The sequence below is a fragment of the Acipenser ruthenus genome, chromosome 25, assembly GCF_902713425.1.
Source record: "Acipenser ruthenus chromosome 25, fAciRut3.2 maternal haplotype, whole genome shotgun sequence".
Classification (NCBI taxonomy): Eukaryota; Metazoa; Chordata; class Actinopteri; order Acipenseriformes; family Acipenseridae; genus Acipenser; species Acipenser ruthenus.
The window spans coordinates 23,818,830-23,843,564 of NC_081213.1; the positions used below are offsets into that span (position 1 = coordinate 23,818,830).

The window sequence follows — 24,735 nt, forward strand, 5'->3', positions numbered from 1 at the left end:
GTCGGGCTACTGGAAATGTAGTTGTGTTGAGTCTAATGATGCTTAAATGTTCCACGAAGCGGCCTGCTAAATGCCTTTTAGTTTCCCCAGTGTAGAGTTTTTGTGTTTCTTGCAGATAATGCAGTATACTATTCTTTTAAAGGTGCATGTAAAATGTTAATTGATGATGAATGATGATTTAGAGCCCCAGATCTCAGTTTGGGTGCTAATCAATCTTCAGGTAGTACATCATGGTCTATTGCATAGCAATGTGCCTTTTAAAAGTTCCCCAGAAGGACCACTCTCACTTACATTTCTGAAAATAAACCATTTGAAAGTTTCAGAAGACAACTAGGTTTACATTTTTTTTAATGAAATGGCATTTCTTATTTCAGAGGCACACAATGAAAGTTGCTAACTTGCTGTCAGTAAAGTTGACATTGGATTTTGATGTTTCATTTTTTCCCTTGCTGTGAATGTGAGACATCCGATTCCTGCCACTGAAATGCCACCGCGTTTATAATAATGTATACAGACTGTTGATAGGTTTTCTTTTCATTTCTTTTCTATTAGCAGTGCCAATGACAGCTTGGGTGACAGACTTAAATTTTATCAGTAAAATGTGACAATTCTTAACTTCTTTCAGAAAGAGGTTCTTCACAGTTCTGTCTTTCAAGTATTGTGACAAACGTCAGTATTCCTGTCTTGAATAGAGTTTCTCTTCAAAAGGTGAAACCTTATATTGTACTATACTGCATTTGTTATGATTCAAATGCTCATCAAGATACGAATTATCATGACTGAAGAAAGGTTTATAGAATTTTTTTTTTTTTTAATAGATTTATTAACATAAATACTTTTTTTTTTGTATCTGTGGCAAAAGTGACCACTTTTGTGCATCCCCCAGTCATCATGTATCAAAAAATTGGTTTTACATTGAACAAGTTTACTGTGTCCAATTTTAACTTATTCAAATGTAAGTATGAGCGTCCAATGCAGTGGTCATTACTTGCTAGATAACTGAGAGTGGCATTAGATGTCCCAAGCCGAAGACAAATACCTTGACAACAGACAAGGCCATATATCTACAGGTAATGACCACTGTGGAGGATATTAGGCTATTGTATGGACATGATTATGATGTGTTTTGGGGTTATATTTGGGTGTTGATGGCTTAGGATGCTTTAAAATGAGTTTTAAGACCTGAAGGATAATGACCACCCAATCTGAAACTTATTGACTGAGACAATCCATGAGGTTTAAACATATTCAGTATCCAGGGTCTGCATGATGTGTATCTAAACCATTGGTTTATAAAAGGTTTTGTGTTTAAAAGATTGGTTTGTGTTAATGCAAGCTTATTTAAATGCCTCTCCACAGGATGAATGACGTTTATAAAGTAGTTCTTATCTTGTAGGAAGATACTTATCTAAGTCCCAGATGTATATCGATTTACTTGCATTGAAATGAAAGAGTAATTCTTATCTACACCTTATAGACATTTCCAATTCAAATGGGTGTATCTCTCCTTTATCAAAACTCTTGATAGTCTGATAATTTGTGTTATCTCTGTGGGGCTTTTCTGTGCAGTCCAGAGATATACTTGTAGCAGTTAAGCTTTGTATTCATATGCAATGATCCTTTTTAATACAGTGTAGCCCACAAAATAGATTTGGTATTCTGAAATGCACAACCTTTTCACTGTGGCTCATGGTCGATGACGGGTTGGGGGGAGGTAAATAATGACTGTGAAGCCTTGAGACAACTGCATTCTTTTCCCTTGGTCTATAGTACAACAGCATTTTATTTTACCAATAACTAATACTATAGTTTTTTAGTAGATTTTTCTTAGTTAATTATTATCATTATTATTATTATTATTATTATTATTATTATTATTATTATTATAAGAAATCATATACATTTCAATTATATCAATTCTATTTTTTCTGTTATTCCTACAGTATACTATACCACACTCCTTTAGGACATTTGAAATATAACTAACATAGAATCTGCATCGTACAGTAGAGGATGGACCTCTTCAGTGCATATTAGCATTGAACAATCCAGATTACAATCCCCGTTTTAACAGGGAGACTATGTAGGTCCCTTCATGTCTTACTGTTCTGTGATGGCATTTCAAGGGTGGTATTCGTTCCTCCTAATGTTCTCTGAGCAACAGGCCTGCTATTCATTTTCATTTTAGTATATCAGTATTAACTTTATTTGCCACACAATTACACATTACATAACAAACAGATTATAACCAATATAACTGCATGTGTAATTGCAAAATGTGCTACCTCATCAACAGGCATAATATGATGCAAAACACTTAACATTTCATCTGCTTTGAAAGAAACACATATAACATAGGTGTACAATAAAAGAGTTAAATTATAAATGTGTTTTTGGATATATATATATATATATATATATATATATATATATATATATATATATATATATATATATATATATATATATATATATTAACAGTCTGCTCAGTTATCTCCTTACATTTGGGACAGAGAGAAATAGAAGCATTTGGCAGTCGGATTACTAATAAAATGTCAAATGTGAGCCACCCCTGTTCCACACCACCTGCTAAAGAATACAAATTTCATGATTTTTAAATAAAGTTGTGATGCAGTGAGTTTTTTAAGAGAGCACTGCTGCATGCACGATGAAATCCCCTGCCACTTTAAGGGTGTACAGTACCTTCTGTTCACATATTGTATTTTTCCAATCGTACGATAAGATAAACCCCAAGAGAAAATGCTACTCGCATTTCAGTCTGAGTAACGACTCTGTTCGTTCTACTGTTGTTTGTTCAGTGTGATCCGATGTGTATGGTCTCATCGTTGCATGAACACTTACAGAACATAATTTCATTTGTTGCAATAACCCTATCCAGTTAGTGGTAAGGTACTGTATCTATGTATCTATGTTACAGCACAACTTTACTCCCAAGATAGTTTAATCTGACAGGCGTACATTTGCAGTGTAAGCAACCACAAACAATAAGAAGAAAAGTATTTTGAAATAAGGCATATTTGTATGGAGTTTTGCTGACCAAGTAGTAATTTACTACAACCCCTGGCAAATCCCTATATGAGTGTGTTAAGCAGACAAACCATTTGTAGTATGTTAGTGTTAAACTTTAATTAAATTGTTTTACAATACTGAATAGAAAAGCAGTGCATATACAAAACAACTGACTGCCTTTTGCGTTTTGTGTTGGGAGCATAAAACGAAGTTTCTCGATAAAAAAGATAATTGCTCTGTAAAGGTAGAAACCTTGCCCTTGAACATTGATATAGTTTATTTGGAGAAAAGGGGTTACATCTTAGCAGGTGGAATGGCGTTTTGCATTTTTAAAAGAATAAAGCACAGCCACCAGAGCCAAGTGTGATCAGTAATTCATCTTAAAATGTAGAGCTGTCAATGTCTTGTGAGTTTGATTTAAGCAGTAAGTACATATTAAAGGAAAGACTACATAGAGAGAGAGAGAGAGAGAGAGAGAGGTATATAATAACACAATAAAATAAGCCAGCAAGTTCACAATAGAATCCTTTAAGTACAGTAACGTGTCATGTATTTATTCATTGTCAAAGGCATCAATAGACACAGAAGTCTATCAAAATAAACAGCTTCAGAACCAGCCATGCGGCTACACTGGTTGATCCCTCACTGCTTTATTGCTTCACAAAACTAGGAAGAGAAAACATGAGGCAGATGATGGCTTTAGGGAGATATTCTCATACTTGGTTGAAATATGCTATTAGAAATATATTAGTGGAATTTCACACAGTAACTCTTAACATCAAATGACGTTTGTAAAATAAGCAAGATCAGACAGATCAATGTCTAATATTCTTTGATCATAGCTTTCCTTTATAGAAAAAAATTCCTGCCATATAAGAAGATCTACAAAATTGGAATAATATGAAAAAAAATGATCGAATCTATCTCTGAGAGTAGGAAGCACAAGGAAATAACATCTGTGGAGTCTAATAAATTGATCTAAGCAGTAGCATATCTCAGTTCTGACACTGTTTAAATAATACAAATAGGAATAAACCTCCTCTTAAAGATACAGAATACACTTATTTTAATAATTTCAAAGGTAGTGATATTCAGACATGCCACAGTTTAGATCAATTAAAAATATTTTAATATTGAAAATACACATTTCTTTAAATACTTTGTTTCCCAGTGCTTTGTACTGCACATCTTTCCTTTAACAAGCTTGATTTCAGATGTGTTGGTGTGCCCGCTCAGATCAGTGGAGCGTTTTCGTGATCTTCGACCAGAAGAGGTGGCTGACTTATTCCAGACAACCCAAAGAGTGTCAGGCGTGCTTGAAAATCACTTCTGTGGCACCTCACTGACTATTGCTATTCAGGTATTTTCTTCAAACATGTTATTAAAGAAGATATGAGAATGGTTTATTGCAAAGGAATGATAAAGCATTGTGGTAATAAAAAAGTATTTAACAAAGTTAGACAGCACAACAAGGTAATTAGAAGGGGTATAACTAAATACATATGCAACTAAATCCAGTTTCTGATTCTTGCTGGCTGACAACGGTTTTAACACTAAAACCACCAGAACGGTCATTTTGACCGATCACGGTTTTTAAGTGTATTTTTCTCCACTGATTTGGCAGGTAGACACCTGTGCTTTTTTACTTTTCCTAAATATGCGTATTAAACACATATTGAACAGTTAAATGTTCCATCTTTTGAACAGTTGAACAATCCACGTTTTGAACAGTTGTAAGTTCCATCCTTTGAAGAGTAAGTTCCGTCCTTTGAGCTTTAGAACATGTTAATAAACCACTTTTTTAAAATTTAATTCTGTTGTGCATGATTATATTATATTGAAAAACAAAAACAAAGTTACGGAACAATAGTGTATCAAACCAGCTTTTGCAAGACTAGACACAGAAATTACCGCCAACAGAGTAGAACTCAAGCACAAAATAAAAGACTGGTAAACACAAAACATTGTATAAAATAAAAGTCAAACAAACAAATCTCAGGCACTGCAATTCTGTACTGCTCCAAAGTTGGCTCTGAGCTGTTAAAACCACCCCATTTTATAGCCCAGCATTTGTGTAAACATGCAAAATTTTAAACCATGCAACCAATCATAACCCCTTCCAGCACCACCCCCAAAACGGGGTCACAAACATAATCCTAAAGGAAAACAAACAATAACACAGAACAGTTTCACAGCGTGCGACGCAACAATAGTTTATACACATTTTAATATGGTGGTTAAAAAGACCACTCCAGTAGTTCTAGGTATATATGTATGTCTGGTAGTTTTAGAGTTAAAAGGCAATGCGGGTCAGAAACATGTACTTGCCAAGTCTACTCGAGGAAACCATTAAGTACATAATGTATTTATTGTGTTACATGGCAGGGTTCAATGATGGAAAAAGACACCATTGTGTGCCCCAAGCGCTAAAGGAGGAATAGACAAAGCAACATAAAACACACATGGCCAATGAACAAAAATGCATTCTTGTTTTGAGTCATTGTGTTTTGTAAGTTTTAACATCAAATCACCTTCAGTGTTGTGTAGTCTTCTTTTTCATCTGCCAGCACATATTCAAACCCTCTGTGTGAGTTTGACCACACTATGTTGATTCTTGTAACATTAACAGCATCTGAGCAAAAGTGGGTTTCACAGACTGTGGTAATATGTGCATCTATTAATCACACACAGCCATCTTGGGGGTTTGCTACCATTATTCACAAGAATGCTGTTACATAAATAAACTAAAATAGCTTGCTTGCCTTTACATAGAATTTTGTGCAATATCTGTATTTTGTTCAACCCTATACTTTTTTTATAGACTAGGAATCGTGTTGAATCTAAATTGTTCACCATTTAATTACAGTTTTTTTAACTACCAAACCTGTTTTTTTGGGTTTTTTTGTATTTGCCCAAGGATTACATTTTAATTATTATGCCACCAACCTTAAAATGACACAATGGCAAAATGGCAGTGTTAGCATTAGATACAATAGTAAGCTATGACAATGTTGGTTATTTTGTGAGCCACAATAAAGATAGCAACACCATACTGAAAATATCATCCTACTTTGTTGTTTGTGCTATGTTTGAAGTACCACAGCAAACGTATGGAGCTACATTCTGTGCAAGGACCGGGTAGATGGTTGCCACTTAAATTATTATGTCTCAGAAAGTGAGAATTACAGTGCAGGGTTTCAAATGGGGTTCTGATGCAGCATTACCTGGGAAGGAACAAAAAAGCACCATGCTACAAAAAAAAGATTTGGATGGTTTTCAAGTATTTTTCTTGTAAACATGTCAACCTTCTCTTTAGCACACATAATTCCACTGTACGTTTAATATATTTGATGTTAAAAACACCAACAGGTGAATTTTAGCCTGATTACAAACCCAGATTAACACTAATCTTGGACTGCCTTACCTAAAGTAAAATTTTGTAGTCCAAGATTAGTGATAATCAGAGTCACTTTTTGGAACATTAAAATAGTCTCCATAATATAACACTTACAGTATATAAGAAGACACATTTACACTACAGTTAGTAATGCATATATTTTCAAAACGGCTGATCAATATAATTGCTAGCCATAGTGTCAAAGCTTATTACTTCAAATTGCTATTAGCACATTTTTATTATTGGGTACCTTTGTCCTTTTTGAAAAATGTGTTTATCTTTTTATAAAAGGATAATGTAATTATAGCATGTTCTAGCACAGCAAGTAATACATTGACTGCGCCAAACAAGACAAATGATGCTGCTAAAATTAAATTACTTGGAATGTTCAGAGAAGATTTCAGTATTCCACTTCTTCCATTGTCTTCCCCTAACTTCATAGGTGAAGTAAGCTATTATCACACTTTGGTTGGAAACTTCAGTAGCTGTCAAAAGGGTGGAAAAGGTTTAACAATGAATATTAATAGAAATCCATTTGGCCCATTAAAAGCAAAGGGGTGCTTAAAAAGGTTTCCCTATCATACCGTCTGCAATTCAAATGAATGTAGGGACAGATTCCAAATTCATAAGAGCTCTGGGAAAGGGGTGTGATTCATCAATAATTAAAATGGGGCTAAATTATTAGAAATATCCCTGGATTCCCTGTAGTATCTAATTAATCTCATCTTTTTGTCCCTCAGGATGGCCCAGAGGCTGGACAAACTGTGAAGGTGAGGATTTAATACTCTTCTTATACATTTATTATACATGTGTGCCATAGTTAAGAGTATTGAAGAACCATTATATTCATACTGAAGTCACACATTCTTTGAGACTTCATAATTAAAGTTTTTTTTATGCTATGGCTATAACTTTGGAATGAACTTACTGTTTTTTTTTTCACATTATTTGACTAACATTAACCTGTCCTTGTACCCAAAGCAGCAATCTTGTTAAATGTGAAATAAAATAATTAGGAATCTGTAGGACAGAAGATCATTTATCTTGAAGTCTACGCACTTGACATCTCTTCATATGCTGAGGTTCATTTTGCAAAACATGAAATGGTGATAGGAAGACTGTGTTACTGGGTAATTAAATAGCATGGTTTCTCAAGTTATCCATATCATTGCCACTCAGTGAAAGGCTATCAGGAGCGGCATTGATTTACCTGCAGTTTACCCGTTAGTGAACAGAAATTGCCAGTTGAGATGAAAACAGATTGAAAGCTGTTTAATCAAAGGCTTTGTTTGCTGGCTTCTAAACTTGGTTAGTATGGGCCTACTTAAGTGTGCCAGCTTACAACTGTGCTTAAATTAGGAAACGAATGACTGAAAATTATTTGAAAGTGTTATAGAATTGAGTAGTCCATTCACTGCATGGCACTGTTTTTTTTCACTTTTTGTAGTTTAAAAGCCTAAACTGAAATTAGTTTGGGGTGTTAGTGTTGTCCCAGTCGGGCTGTGTTTCATATGCCAAACAGCTCTGACAGATACAGCCTGAATTAGCCATTTATCCAAGTCAAGGATGTACTCCTGGGGATGGGGCAGAACACTTTGGCACAGGCAGTCACTTCACCTACATGTATTTATTCTGCCTGATTGGGGCTAGGATCTTCTTTTCCATTACTCTTCTCTCTTGCCTTTATTAGTCCTTGGCAACACTTAATTCAAAGTGACATTAATTGCTAATTGCACATCTAGTTACAAAATAATTAAATGTTAAATGTAAAGCTACAGTGTACTGTTTGCCCTATATAAACATGTGCTTATAAATTAAAAGCTCAGTGATATTGGCAGCCTTACTTTTTTATTTTCATTTAGCCATATGCAGTACATTCCCTTTATGTGAATTGTTTGTTTAGTGTGTTAAGTTGTGTCCAGTGTCCCGGTTTTGACTGTATGGACATATATCCTATCTTAACAAACTAAATGTTTCACCTGTCTCCTAAATGTCACGCCCCAGTCTTCTACTTCTGTGAGAACTGTAACACAAGACTGCTGCAACACAGCTAAGAAATGCTTACAGGAACAAAGCTTAAAGCTTAAAACTAATTAGAAATCCTTAAGCAAAAAACCTTGTCACCACAACAATGCATTAATATTAATCACATGTCCTTGTTAATAAAAAAAAAAACATTTATTTATTTATATTTTCATAATAGAAGTTCTAAACGCCCATAAGCTAAGTGGAGTTTGTTAGACAAATTATCATTTTAATTGCAGCCATAATTGATTATACTCACCATGCTCATTAAGTTCGGAAAGATATGAAGCAACTTTCAAGGTCATTATAGTAGTAGGCTTGTAATTTGTGATAAGCTGGTTTGTGAACATCTAATTGCTCATTCACGTCAGTCTAGATGCCACTTGAAATCCCACAAAATCTCTCCATCCAATTTGCTAAAAAGCCCATGCTATTCCTAGGTTACATTTCTTATGTAAATCAGTGGCCAGTGATAACATGCATATGTTTGCAATTATTATGTAAGTCAGGTGTTTAAGTTTTCATAAATATGCAGCGCTCTGAACGCTTATTAACCTTAGGAATATTGCAATATGATTACCTAAACTATGAGAGTCATATGCATGCAATATTTAAAATAGGATTCTGCCAAATTCTGAAATTGAATACTGAGCACCACATCACTGTATTGTATCCCATAAGAATAAAAAAAGTAATTTACTATAGAATCTAAATTGACCTTAAATGGGCACTGCATGTAAGAGGTACTATACCAAGGAAACTGTAACACTGTCCATACAGATTGTAATCTCTTTGTGTCGTATGACCTGAACCAGGAGATTGTCACATCTTCAGTGTGATTAGACAAACTTTTCAACAAAAGGTGTTTGTTAGTGTCTTTTGAGTTCAGTGCTGCTAAATATAATAAGTGTATCCAGAGTTTAAGGCTTGTGGACAAGTTAACAAATAAGGGCAGAAACTGGTGGATATTAATAAAGCAGTTTTTTTTTTTCAAAATGATAGGCATAGAAATCCGATTGGTCTGAACTGAAACAAAAAAGATTGTCTTTGTTATATCGTTCCAGTTGAGTAAAGCAGATTTTGGTAAAGGTATAGATAGCAGTGAGGTGGTCCTACATGTAGCTCGTACTTAGACAAGAATCAGATAATAAACTTTTACCACATACAATAATGTACAGTATTTCCATGCTTTGTGTAAGACCATGATTGACCTTGGATATTACCGGTATTATCATTCCCAATTCAGATAAATATGTTGTATAACATGTTTGTAGGTCAAACATTATTTCAACTGTAAGCACAGAGAATGACTAAACAACGACACAGCTATTCAGGATATGCAAATGTCAGCATTATGGAGCAGCAGTGTGGAGTAGTGGTTAGGGCTCTGGACTCTTGACCGGAGGGTCGTGGGTTCAATCCCAGGTGGGGGACACTGCTGCTGTACCCTTGAGCAAGATTACTTTACCTAGATTGCTCCAGTAAAAACTTTATAAATGGGTAATTGTATGTAAAAATAATGTGTAAAAAATAATGTAATTGTATGTAAAAATAATGTGATATCTTGTAACAATTGTAAGTCGCCCTGGATAAGGGTGTCTACTAAGAAATACATAATAATAATCAAATCGCTTGAAAATTAATACTAGGGAATTAATATTCCCTTTAAATTGGATGTAAAGGATATACATTTATTTGTATATTTAATGTACACAGTAAGTAGAATAATAGAAAACAGAACACAAGTTGTTTGTATCTGAACTGTGCAGGCAAGATGGAAATCCTCAGGCTAAGTTTGTTTTCTTCTGTATTTGGAATAACCATGTTGAGTCTTCCAGGTTGAATTTTGCTTTGATAATACACACCAGGGGGTAGGAACTATTCATTAATTACATACCTTTTTTTTAATTATTTTTTGTGCCTGATTGATAAATAATTCAGATCAAATTAACAAGGAAGTTCCCAAGTTAAGGGTTGCAGAATAATTGTTTTTGCATTTTTTTCCCATGGCTTTCTTAATTGTGGGTGGTTGTTGTAGCCAAGTCAATAAAGGAAGATATGCTCCAGTACTGGCAAGATCTCCGTAATCCCCATGCATCTTTCATTAAGAATCCATCACCAAGTCCGTGATTGAGTTCATAGTTAGAGTCCTATTTAAAATTCACAGTTAGAGAAAAGCAGTGTCTTTTAGAAAAATTACTCCATAAACTGCAAGATCTGCACTTGGTCCAAATTGCCAGTGAATCACTTGGCTATGTTATATTTGAGACGCATAGTCAATAACATATTTAAGAAGCTTTTTACACCCCTGTAGATAATATATATCCACAGACATGTTGCAGTTAAACTAGACCCAGTTTCATTTACTGAATATGACTTGACCTAGGCTGACTTGACAGAATTCTGTTTTTATCTTCTTTGTTGTCACTAATTCGATTTGAAAGCATTATTCTTTTTAACTAAACAGTTTTACTTGTACATCTAAAATGAAAGAACTGGTTTATATTCGGTAAATTTATTTTAATTTTTAGAATTTTAATCTAAATGAGTAAGACATGGCTTCCAATCCTTTTTGAGATGACAAGTTAATGTGCTTGTCTTCATTTAATACTTAGTGGACAGATCCATTTAAAAAAAATGTTTTTTGGTTTTTGGTTCTTGGGATGGGCCCAGGAATGAACAGCAGTAAAGGTTGACCTTGCTTTTATGGAAATGCTTTAAATAAATGTTCTGAAACTACTGGTCAAGATTCTAATAAAAACTCATTATGTATGCCATAGACCCAGATAACGTCCGTCATTACAAAGGGTATATCAGTGGCCACCGCCAGTAGCCTGTGGTTAAGAATCCGATCAGGAGCAGCAGGGTTGGAGCATGCTGTCAGAATGCATTTTAGATAGAGTTCTAAAAAGGTTACCTTTCAATGTTGTTTGAATCATTCTAGCAACGTTTTTCACAAAAAAAACAAAGCATGTACTATATGATCTCATCTAACGTAATCAAATCTAGCCACACTGCACAATGAAGAAGAGATTCAGGCCATGCTGTGGTTGTGAAGCCTGCAACAGAGGCTGTTGCGAATGCACTATACAGTATAGGATTTGGTACCGTAGACCTCACTGCAAGTGAAAATTGAACTCCACAGAATTTCTTGAGGTCACTGTGAGATTCTCAAACTTTTCATTTTCAGCAGCTCATATTTATTCCCTTAAGACATGCTAAGATTGAAAAATAATTACTCAGGAGAGTCAAGTGCAAATGCAAATGTAGGATTTAGGAAGCCACATAACCCCCTATAATCCTGTCCATTTTGCTACAAGTTATGCTTCTATCAACCCTCATTTCCCTGCACCTCATTACTAGATAAAAAAGAATACAGTAGGAATGTATCTGCATCGTTGAAAAGAGGTTTTCCTGCGTCTTTCCCCTCTGATCATCAGAACACTGCATACAAAGAGCATCACACAACCTTGCAGACAATGGTTTAAGAGAAATATTTTTAATTGGATTAGGGGAAATACTTTGTAGATGTCTGATATGCTTTTTTTTTTTTTTTTAAAGTTTTGAATTAGGGTGCCAGTTGTGGTGGCTCAGTGCAATGAGCCTTCCCATTTGTGGTCTGTGTCAATACTTCCACATAACCAGCATCCATTACCTTGAGAAAATGTGAAATATAAACATTAAAGCTGCATGAGTCTCTCGCAGTCCTGTTAAAATTGCCAGTGTACTGCCATGCTGCACACACTTCCGTAGTTTTACATTCTTTATACCCCTATCAGAAATTCCTTGTATCAGCATTGATACGCCTTAGAGCTGTGATACTTGAGCAGGTTTATGGTGATTTAGAATATATTTCAGTGTTAACTTTCCTCATCATCATCCTCATCAGATGGAAGTAACATCATAAAAAACATTCAAATGGAAATAAAGGATAATCCTGAAAAAAACTCAAAACAAAGGAAACTACCTAAAGTTTCAGTGGGCAGCAAAACTGTAACTTATGAACAAGAAGATAAAGACAGCAAATACAAGTGTAATGACCCAGGTTAAGAACATAAAGCTTTGGTTTAAAAAGCTACAGTACGTAGGTTTCAAATGTGCAGTTGTATAAGAAACCCATTTTATAGCAAGCATGCATTTTGGTTTTAAATCATGGTATCTGGTATTGAATTAGCTTAAAGAAAGTTCTCAGTTGCCATGTCAGAATCTGTTACACTTGAGCTTTCTATGTAATTTCACCTCAGCAGTATCTTCTGGTTCAAAGCATGTTACTAGCTGACAGACTGTCAGTCAACCGTGGGAGCAGCATGTTGGTTAATGACAGGGAAGAGGACATTGAAGACGTGGGGACAGTTTTACCCTTCAGGAACAAATTAGTGCAACACTTTCATTGAACCCAGCATGGCTTGCAAACAGATATTGAATTAGCCTAGTGAAGTGCCAGGTATCACATTTTCAAGACAATGTTTATTATAACGTGAGACTTATTTAATGAATGGAAGTGAACAACAGGTATGATTCATTGAATTATTTTGTTAGCCACAATCACTTTAACTTTGCAGGCTGTGGAGGACTCTGGTCTCTGAATTTTGTGAACTTGTTTGATGCACCTGAACTGTAAAGAGACACGTCATACAATTTGATTGGCTGGATTTTTTCAACAACATTACAGTGGTGTTGTAGTAAGAAACTAAAAGAACCAGGCCACTAGGTTTTTTAAAGGTAATGAACTGTGTTGTTTTGAAGTTATTGTCCTTGAACTTTAAGTCATTCATTTTTGTATGTGTTAGATTGATTCCAAAATAGCAGACGAGATCCAGATAATGAACTTATCTCTTAGATGCTATACAGTCTCAGTCCAGGGTACTGTGCTCTCTGTTATCATGGCATTTTCTTATCACTGCATCTCCACAACAAAGCTGCAGATACCCTGGGAAATACTGAGCTGTGACCCAGCAAACCCAAATTAAATTGAATTCCTACTGTAAGACTGGGATAAATTAATGACCATTACAGTTCTTTCAGAATGTTAGGGGAAATAAACCACTCTTATCAATGATTACAGTTTAACTTTAAAAACGGCTCAGAGCTATGCTACTTCAGCAGGTTTCTATTAAAAACCATCCTAATGATTTAGAATATGTTTCAACGTTTATTTTTTTTTACAAAGAACAAAAAATAATTAGGGTCATCTTCATATCTTTGGTAATGCCATTGGCTGAAAGCTCAACCCCCTTTATTTCTTTAACTTTCTTTTCATTATACATTTAAAAGCCTATGTGTTAATCAATGTCTAACTGGTTATTCATACAAGCTAGTTAGGTCAGTCCTCATTATTGTTACCTCTAGAAGCCTTATTATTGTTTACAGAAAATCTAAAAAAGTATAAGGACAGACTGTTTATCTCTTTGTTGGACTTTGCTGGAGGCTATGTAAATGAAACTCTATTGAGATTCATAATAAACTGCATGTTTATTATGGATACTTAAAGTGGCTAAACTGCAGACATGTCTTTCAGGAAGAATTAGCAAGCATATGCTGCCAGCGTGAAGTAAATGGTTCCACCAAGATGTAAATCAAGATGAATTTCCCAGTAAATTGCTCTCCTTTGTTTTGCAGGGAAAGCAGTTGGGATGGAAATGGTCTTTTTTATCTGTTTAGTAGTTTGCAAGTTAGCCATCTTTTTTTCCTTTCTTTTTTTAACAAGAACACAGCTGTTCCTGACAAAATACATTTCTCAGTCTGTCTTAGCAGACTTGCTCTAAACAATGTAAATAGCACAAAAACAGCTTCTCTCATTTGTAAAATGTCAAAAATAATTAATAGAGATCTGTTTGTATTAGCTTGGGTATATCTTTGTTTAACCTGTTTGAATAAAAGACAGACAGACCTGCAGTATTATTCTGTACTGTATTTCCTCTCAGGGATAACCCGTAGAACTATTAGGCCCTATTCAGGGCCTATAGCAAAAAAGAACAAAACACAAAATGTGATTTATTTAATCTTTTTGGCAGAATGTTTTCAAGAAGACACTGCAGTACCACCAGTGGACGTTTCTTTTTGAATGGTTTTCAGTCATGCAGAATGACCAAAATGTCAGCTTCGACAAGGCTAATTTTAGTCTCCCTCTAAAAGACGTTCAAAAGTGGAAGATCACAAGTACATGTTGTGCTTTCATGTCATAGATTTAAATACATGTGTTGATGGCATTATTTACAACTGGACTTTTTACGACTTGGCCTGGCTTTACAAATGCTAAACAGTCTTTCAAGGTCATTTTGAGCTGTATAATCTGATATTGTAATGAATTATTGAGGTTGTGTTATGTTAACAAGTCTTACGCCTATCTCTTGCAGTAACTGATTTTCCAGATTCCTACTTTGAGTTATTAGGATGGCTAGATGTCAAGAAGAGTTCACTGTCTCTTTAAATACAAATAATTATTTATTTATTGGGTACAGAATTTTCATATTTTTTTTGGTATGTTGCTTAAGGTGGGCTTAGTTAATAATGTAGATATTATGTAAACAGAATCATTAAATACAGATTATATTTTGACAATGAAGGGGCTTATAGACCATGTTATCGTATTTGTAACCTAGGGTAAGCAATGTTTAATGAACAAATTTAATGAAAAATGAATGAAAGCATGCAATTATGCAAACAATAGGCAATAGGCAATACGCAGTCCAATCTTTTCTTGGTGGAAAACAATATATTAGTTCTAGCAATTATTTGTTTATTGTTGGTCAGTTCATTTGGAAATGCAGAGATATTGCAAAAGTATTATTATAATTAGCTCCAAAGCATGTTGATTTCTGACATTGGGACCAGGTATGATAGTAGGGTGGATGAACAGTGCGTGATCGTGTTCATTGCCTATGGGAAGAACTGTGAGCTGCAGCAGTTTTGAAATCGATATAAAATTATCTCAGTAATCATCAATTGAAAAACATGTTTGTCTTAAAATATTTAAGTATGTTTGAGCAGTTTATAGAGCTCTAAAGTCACTACATATCGCAAGAGACAATGAAACCTGTCGTATTAATCGTAATAATAATTTCTGAAAATTATTATATAAAGCTCACAAAATATAATTCTTAGGATTGTACAATTCACCTAGATTACATTCGGCACAGAAAAAACATACTTTTCTAAGTGGATTTTATTGTTTAACAGTTTGTTTTTAAGACAAGCGGCAATGGCAGTGCCATGTCTGTGGTGCACTCAGTTTGGTTTGCGGGTTACATATTTTCAAAAAAAAACACACTGACTTATTATACTACACACACAAACAGCATTAAAATAAATATAATTGGTTAGTGCAATGTGTCCAGAAGACACACCTCTTTGAATTATTACCATATCAAGTGTGGTTTTGTAAGATATTTGGGTTGGATTAAGTGACGCGCTTCAGGTTTTTATGGCATCTAGTCGAAGTTCCCTCCTGAGACAATAGAAGATTTAATTTGATCTGCCCAGTGCGGGCCTTGAGGTGTTACGTGGATAGGACAAGAGCTCTGCGTCATACTGACCAGCTCTTTGTCTGTCATGGTATACGGACCCTAGGACAGCCCCTCTTGAAGCAGCGACTGTCATTGGATTGCGGACACAGTCTCTGCGGCGTCTGACAGTGCTGGCTTACCCCCACCTGGGAGAGTAGCTGCGCACTCTACTAGAGGGTTGACTACATGGTTTTGTTTGTTGAAATCTAAAAAAAAGTTTGCCCACCCGAATGATAAGTACTGTGGAGAAACAGAGATGACAGGCAGGGGAAGACATTGTAGTTGAACAAGTCATGAGCACTCCTGATCTGATCTTCAAAACAAGCAACCGTTAAGATTGATTAAATCAGTTGTTGTCTATGCATAACTAGCGGGTGAGCTTGCTGATGTTTTCAGGTAGAATAATAAGACAATGCCATGCTTGTTCATCTGGTCATGGTGATGACTGATTTATGACCATTGATAGAACATGTTATAAAATTATTTATCACTTTTTGTAATGTTTTCTTTTTTGTTGGTAATTTCTGAAATACTAGCTTAGTGGAAACAAAAGTGCTCAACACCTTAAAAAAAAACATGTCAGTTTGAAACTTATGATGGAAAAAATGGATTGCAATTTAACAAAAACCAAGGACTAAAATACATCATGTTATTTTAGAAGAATGATGGTTACCCTTTGCATTACCCCTTAACATATGACTATTTGAGTGACAGCATTGAAAGCTTCCTTTGTACATTGTAATACTCACATTGTGTCAGCCGTGTTTTAGAAATTCAACGTACAACACAATGGTTGACTGTTGGCTGTAAAATTCTTTAATTTGAATCAAGTCAAAGTTAAAAGGAATTTTCATTGTATAAAGGACAATGAAATATCATTTGCCATTGTGCTCTGTCTTTACTTTTTCAAAAGTCTCAAAACATTAAAATCCCAAGGCAGTAATCTATAGAAGTCTCTGACACTGAATTACCTTAATGTATCTGTTCAGCATTTTTAATACATACAGTATTGTTTGGATCAATTCCCTTTGCAGGGCTTAAAGCAAATACACAACCACAGCAGTGCATGTTAATAATTGCAGATACAAGGGAGGCAAATCAATGCCTTATGTGTTGTTTATTAATTAATATACAGAGCTTTGTGACAACCAGACACAGTGTACAGAACAATGTTTTAGAATTAACAATACAGCATACATATTAATGATTAGTGGAATTTCGATTATTTATTTTGTGTCAGGGTAGCTTGGACTTTTTTATTATTTTATCCTTAAGTTGTAACAGCACATGAACTTCCGTGTCTCCTGGGATACTGCAGAAAAATAATTTAGGTCTGGCGAGGCAGGAAAAAATCCATAGAGGCCTTAAATTTCGAAAGGCATCAATCAAGCTATCAAACAAATCAATTCATTTTTTTCCTCCAACAGACCCGTGAGGAGTCACAGTAGTGGTGTAAAGTTTTCAATGTAGAATCATGGAAGCAGGAGTTGATTTTGCTTTACATTTTGAACTAACTATAGTGTTGTTCATTTCTGTGCTGCTTTCATAAGCACACTTCAGTATGTCAGTGGTGAATTGCTGACATGTTTTAGAAGATTCTAAAAGGGGCCGCTGTGCTGTATATAATGTTTTACTAGGTTGACATGTTTTCATTATCTCATTTTGTTTTTCAGCATGTGCATGTCCATGTACTGCCAAGAAAGCGTGGAGACTTTGAGAAAAACGACAGTATTTATGATGAGGTAAGTGACGCTTTTCTTGATGAATCTAGTGCTATTTTTAACACCAAAACAAATGTTGCGTTACTGGTATAAATAATAAATTCGCTTACTGTACACAAATGAATCAGTTTTGCGACACAGAAAAACAAACTAAACATCAAACAAAATGTGATGTAGCTTAGTAAAACACTACCCCAGTCTAACTGTCAGTACATACATTCAAAGATATAAGTAAATATATGTATTACACTTCTTACTTATTCAGATTTTCTTTCTTGCTTACCTGTTTTTGTGTATTATATTTTTTATTGTATCCAATTTTAATTAATTAGTTGGTTATTATATTAAAAAGTACTGTAGATTAAACTATACCACATACAGTAATTTTTAAAATGGCGTAAAGAGGACAACAGGTAACTAATATGTCCCACTGGAGTTTTAACAAGAAGACTGCTCCTTTATCAGTGTAGAATTATGGGAAATATTAGCGGTTTCTTTTTAATTTGCATTTTAATTCAACCGGGTATTCTGAAAACAGTTCTGCAATTCATATTCTTTAGATGACATGTTCTGCATACAAAAGACGTGTTCTACTTCATGGAAATGTATTATCCAACAGGTATCACAGCTATTTAAAAATAATAATCATGGAACATTCTTCTTGTTTCGGTCCCCTAAGTGCATTTATAATATACAGCATATATTTACTTCCACATAATAGGCTTCTTAGCAACGCAGTACAGAATTCATATTTTTTCCTATCGCCAACATCTTCAGGCTTACTCTTTCTATGCAACATGGATTTGCTTTGTTTTGGGCATGGTTTGTAAATATACATGTATAAGTTTTTGCCCTAATAAAGCCACTGTTGTGCATTTAGCCTTGTTAAATAAATTGTTAATGAACACAAGAAGCTATTGATCTCCCGAGGACCTGAACTATAAAGTAAACAAAGCTAATTACCAGACCTTTTTGTTAATGGTTATTTTAATCATTGCGATTGCCCTTCTTGGCAGCCCGAGCCAATAGGCTGCCGAGGCGGCAGGCAAACTATCAGAGTGAAATGGTTCTTCTTATGCTGCAAATGGCACTCGAGAGTACAATTTCATTTGTCAGTTTATATAGAAATAAAGCTTCATTACTTTAAGCTGAGACAACTGGGTCCTAAAAAAAATTCTTCCCAGTTCATGGCGATGGCATGTTATCCTGTACGCAGCATCAATTTATTAGACAGGCTCTTAATGCGATCATAACATATTTAGAATATATGTGTATCAATGTGCTTCCCTGTTATTTCCCCTCAGCTACCACACCATTGCTGTACTTAACAGTTATTAAACAATTGACCTTCTAGAAACTGCCAGACTGCTAAAATGTACTTATGTACTGTAATTCTGGCCAGTGGGGACAGTACAGTATTTTTGTTTTTTCTTCTGCTAAATTGATTGCTTGTGAGGGGTGTCAGAATATGCACAGTAATCTGAATTACATGTGATGTCAAATGCATCATAAACATGCTTGTTACATATGAATAACATATTGTTACATGTGAATAACATGCTTGTTACATGTGAATAACATGGTAAAAAGTGGACTGTTACAACAAAAACATCATATGTGCTCCATTTAAATAACTTGTATTAGTTTGCTGGAAAGCAAATAATAGTGGAGCAACCATTTCTACTCAGACCAATTTGTTTGCAGTAGGGGGGGGGGGTGCATTTTAGAGTATGTTCTGTATGTTTAATATAAAGCAGCATGTAGAGTTCAACAGATGCTACGAGTTGTGATTTAGTGGGTTATTTAAATCTCTTTTTGTATATGAAGCGTATCTTGGGATTTGTTTCTGTTAATAATAAAAAATAAAAACTCTCAATAAATGTTTGTGAATGAGGAGGATGTGCAGGGCTCAGGTGTTAGCCAGGAATTGATTTAAAATGATTCTGGTTCAGGAGCACACTTGGGAATATGTCATCCCAAGGATGCAAACCACTGTGGAAACAAATGGTGGTCTCATCGAGCAACTACAGTTTAGACATGCAGCCCTTATGTCAACCATTCAGTACCTTGTTCTTCCCTTAAATTTAGTTTTTTGTCACTGTTTGTAAGTGTATTTTAAACACAAGCCATTGATACAGCCTATCGCTCTATAACTGGGATTTCTAAAGCCTTTTTATACCTACCTACCTGTGCAGGTGGACATCAATTAACTAAATGTATTAATTATTTGAATAATAAGCCAACCAATCAGGTTCCTCAGTTTTTTCTCCCATGTGGCTGGAATGGCAGGAATCAGCGAGACCATTTTCACTCAGGAATAGGGTTTTTATTGCCAACAATAAAAAACCTAACTTAACAAAACACTAAAAAGATACACTTGTCACACTTCACAATCATGATATCTGCTGAATTTTGGTCCCCTGGTTATTTTTGTTTAACTTGTTTACTTTTTTATGATTGCTAAAGCTTGTCTTCTGTTAAAACGCTGTTGTTTTAATGTTTCTGACTGTATTCCCTTCCGAAACGCACTGTTGTGAAGCAGCAATAGCAAATGTATTTCTGACACTCGTACTCAACAACAATCTCCAAGGTTACATTCATTACACATTTAACAGTTAAGAGTTTTCCAATATAAGTATTTTGACCTTTTAAGCAGACTAGAAAGTACACCGAAATAATAGTTAGCATTGATGGAACACAATCTTCCCTCATTATTAAACAATCCTTTGGAGCCTAGTATTTACTGTACTGTCATGCTACTTGTTTTAAGACCTGGAAATGATTACAATCCTGAGTGTAGTTCGAACATTGCAGCTTGGCTTACTTCACTGCATTTTGCAAATAATTAAGAAATAACCGCAATTACATGGTAGTACTGTCAACTTGGATTTCATGCAGGTCCCTGGGTACTGGGTATATGTTATTAATGACCATTTTATATATGCGTGTGTGTCTGTCCTGTCTTACATTACAAAATATTTAAATGATATATTCTTGATTCATATGTAATTTTAAATGCAGTTAATTTACAGCAGTACAATTAACATATTAAATACAATTACATATTAAAAGCATGACTATATGTCGCACCCTCAGTGCCACTGTGCCACCTGTCAGGAAAATGTATTTTTACAGTGCAACACGTTTTAAAAGAGAGTGGGTTTATATGTGTGACACGGCAGGCACCATCTTGAGCAAGTAATAACAGACTGTTTCTCAAGTGTGGCAGTGTGATGAAACAAATAGGATAATTATTACAGTCCCTGCTACTAAATACAACCTTCAGCCACTCCTAATCACCCCAGGCCATGTATTAATGTTGCCTGGCCTCAAGGAGCTAGCTTTGCTCCTTGGAACACACACATTCTCATTACAGCAGTGTAATTAAAGGGAAAAATTGAGATGTTGCCAAGTTTTTTTTTTTTTTTTTTTTTTTAGCTAAGCACCGCCTCAGAGATCACCCAGAACTCAATTACTGACTGTTATGCTTGTTAGTAAGAACAATGCTGTTCTATGATTATTAGTTGTAATAGTGTTGTTTTCTCCACAAGAATCTTGTTATTTATTCTTTCTCAGTCCAACTCAATAATACTTTGTGTAAAAGTGCCTGGATTTGCATATGAAAAATAAGAAAGTATGAACATACTGATTCCTATACTGCTGTAGGTTTTTGACCCTATACTTGTACAAAAAAGTCTCTGCTTCCATATCTTATAGTCATTATTTCTGGGCTGCAGTCCCATCTTTCACTGGTCAGATTCCATAGAACCCATCATTTAAGAATTTATACAGTACCTCAGAGTTTCCCATGGGATAGTTATTTCAGGCAGTGGGAATATCCCTCTTCCTTTGTTTATCTTGGCTCAGACCACTTACCAGTAGAGATTTTGGAGGATGGAACCCCAAGTATGAATGCAGTTCACTCTGTGGCAATGGCTGTTAAATCTTATTATCTCACCATCCTAACCTGTTGGCTATAATACCTTTTTGAGGTTTTACACTTTGGGGCTGATGTAAGGAGGTGCAGTGCAAACAATAGCGGTTGCAAAATTCAAATTGCCTAGCGGCCAGGCAATTATTTTGTACTGCGGCCTATGTGAGTTTAAGAGCAATGGAAATGAATCAAGACCCTCAAATAATGAGCCGCAATCATGATAATGAGGGTCGTAAGGGGCGCTGCCCGTGTATCGGGCTATTTAGCATCCGCACTTACAGCCCAGCTTAATATTCCAGATCCCTGCCCAATTCCATGCACTTTTCTTCATTTGAATACATTTCAATATTATTTAAATGGTTTAATGATGACAGAATGCCAGGTGAAAACCATTCTTTACACATGCTGCATTTTTCGTGACTGCTAAAGTCACACTTTACGGCAGCTAAACACGTTTTTTTAGCAGCAATATGAGTGTTTCACATATCCTTACATCGGCCTCGTTCTCTTTTCAAAACAGTGCACAGTTCCCCTAACTAAAGGGTAATTTGCTAAGTTTGTTTTAAAAAGGCCTCCCGCAGAGAATCCACCACTGCTTGCTGAAAATGTACAAATCAATGTAAAAAAAAAAAGAAAAAGTTTGATAGCCAGGTTAGTCTCCGAAATTGAGCTCCCTTTCCTTTACTTGTGCCCCTTTAGTCCAAGGTGGCCTTGATTGAAAATGTATTACTGTATATCCCCTCCCGTCATCATATTAGATACAATAGCACTTGATGGCATTGTTCATTAGATCGTTATCAATGGTTTTCCACTGTGAGTTCTCAGATATTAAGACAAACTTCGCATAGTCTTGCAATGCTACAGAGCTTGTTATTTGTATGTGATTTATTATCCTCACAGTGGCAATGCTATTAGTGAACACAGGGTGAAGCAGGAAATGTAATGAGAAATATCAATGTATCCTCATGTCTCTGCCTGTAGTGACAGTCAATGATCCATCTCACTGACATTTACCTTGTTAACATTTTGATCAGAAGGGAAATTTGTCATTTTTCATGGTAAACAGTATGAGTTTCCACAAGAACTGCAGATAGATTAAGAAGATAAAGAACCCATCTTACAGTTCCTCATACCAAATAATCAGCAATGTTTTAGAAAAGCAACCATTTATGGCCAAAATGTGTGGTGTAACTTATCTTTTTGAAAACTAGGTCAACTGGAGACGGCAGGATTGTTCCCTTTAATAGATTTTTTTAAAGGCAATCTTAAACAGAGGCACTAACAGACTGAGTACCTAGGAGTTGTTATGGTACTTTTAGTTCAGTTCACTGTCTTAACCTTTATCACAATTTAAGCAAAGTAGACATGTTTTCCTACCACCGCACTTCACCTGTATTGTATACTCTTTGTTCATTTATCTCTTCTGTACCGGTATTTGTAGTCAGTTGTTAACATCACTTGTTGCAGAAGACACTGCTTTGACTTTTTTCAGACTTGACACATGCCGTTACATGTTTGTAACCCCTTGATTGTTTGGAATCATATCTGTCTAACAGATAGTATGCTGTTCAGCATTACAGTATCACTGTACAGCTGTATGAAAGTCAGTCTGTGGACCAAAACTGTCTTCTTCAATGCTCCCATTCACGTAAAATGCCCTTCTTCTTCTTCTTCTTCTTCTTCTTCTTCTTCTTCTTCTTCTTCTTCTTCTTCTTCTTCTTCTTCCTCACTTAACTAGTTGGCTTTTATTTTTACTTTTATAAAAGTAAACATTTGTCATATAGAACATTTGGGATTTGGTTAAATTAAGAAAGTAAAAAGACTGATAGCTCCCAAAAGAGGACGTTTTTTCTATAAAGAATGTACCAGTGAAAGTCCATGTGCTGCTGATTGCTGTATTTAGAGGAACAAAGAAACAAATACTGTACCGTGATTCACCACATGCCCTTACAGCAAGACAAGGTGAGCAATTCTATTACCCAATTCGCAAGGCTTTGGTTTGTCAAATGTATAAATGAGATTGCCATAATCTAGTATTGACAATACTTACAAATGATGTAGTTGTTAATTATTCAGATGGCTGTAGTTATACAGTATTGATCTAATTGAACTGAGCATATGGAAATGCCATCAATTTAGTTTTCTGTAATAGACAAAAAGAAACTCCATTAAATACTCTATACAGAAACAACCAAAAAACAGCTTGCATGTTCTCAGTGCTCAAATATAATACATTTCTCTTTGACTGGTTAAGTGTAGCAACCTGAAAATGTTGTACAGTAGATTTGTGTATAGTGCTGAATGTTTTTACTAAGAAGCAAAATGTGATCAGAGGACACCAACTGGTATGTCCCCTTGTTATTTCTCTGTACTGTGTTGTGTTGGCTCTCCCAGAGATGGTATAGAACAGTCTGATATGCAGTAATGGTCATGCTTGCAGCCCGTGAGCCATTGTTATGTATGGAAACCTGGCTCCTATTGAATGTTTCTGATTACCTCTGGCAGCTGGTTTTATTTCAGTTCACAGTTAATGCCATGGTGGAATCATCTGTAGATTGAATGTGCCTGCTCTTTGGTGGGGGAGTTGAACTCCAAAGGAGTAATGTAATAATGGAACTAGCTGCTAAGAAACTGGCAGATTTTGCTGTAAATATACTGTAGTTCATGATTTATACATTTAAACAATAATACAATCAAAGAGGACAAAGATGCAAAAAAACGGATTTGGTAGCCTTAAAATGTTATTTATGTAAAAACTCTTATAGGTATCTGCTATACAGTTACTGTGAGTCATAGTTATTTTGATATAATTGTGTTTGTAATTGCACTGTATTGTTTGTTTTGTCATTAGAGGACTAAACATTTAATCCTATTAGTTCTGATCAGATATAAGTTCTATGATGCTTAGACAATTCACATGAATGGTAAAAATGTAATTGATATACTTTGCATATGCTAGTGTTGTGGTGTGTGGTAGAGTAGATTATGCTTTGGGTGAGACATAAAGATTTCACCAAAGTCTATATCAGATTCACTGTTCTGTATATAATGCATTTACATTTATAAAGAGGGTTATATTGTTTTATATTTGAACCTAGCTTTCAAGGCCACTAAGGTAGCCTG

At 35.1% G+C, this 24,735-nt stretch overlaps 1 protein-coding gene across 5 annotated transcripts in view; it reads left to right on the forward strand.

Moving 5' to 3' along the window:
• Positions 1 to 24,735, forward strand: part of LOC117413947 (bis(5'-adenosyl)-triphosphatase-like) — a 225,890-nt gene that overhangs the window by 164,711 nt on the left and 36,444 nt on the right. For all 5 annotated transcript variants that reach the window (XM_058999716.1, XM_058999719.1, XM_058999717.1 and 2 more), the window contains 3 exons: positions 4,245 to 4,390; positions 7,168 to 7,197; positions 17,631 to 17,699. In XM_058999716.1, the coding sequence (XP_058855699.1) occupies positions 4,245 to 4,390; positions 7,168 to 7,197; positions 17,631 to 17,699 (245 nt within the window). The remainder of the gene's footprint in view (positions 1 to 4,244; positions 4,391 to 7,167; positions 7,198 to 17,630; positions 17,700 to 24,735) is intronic.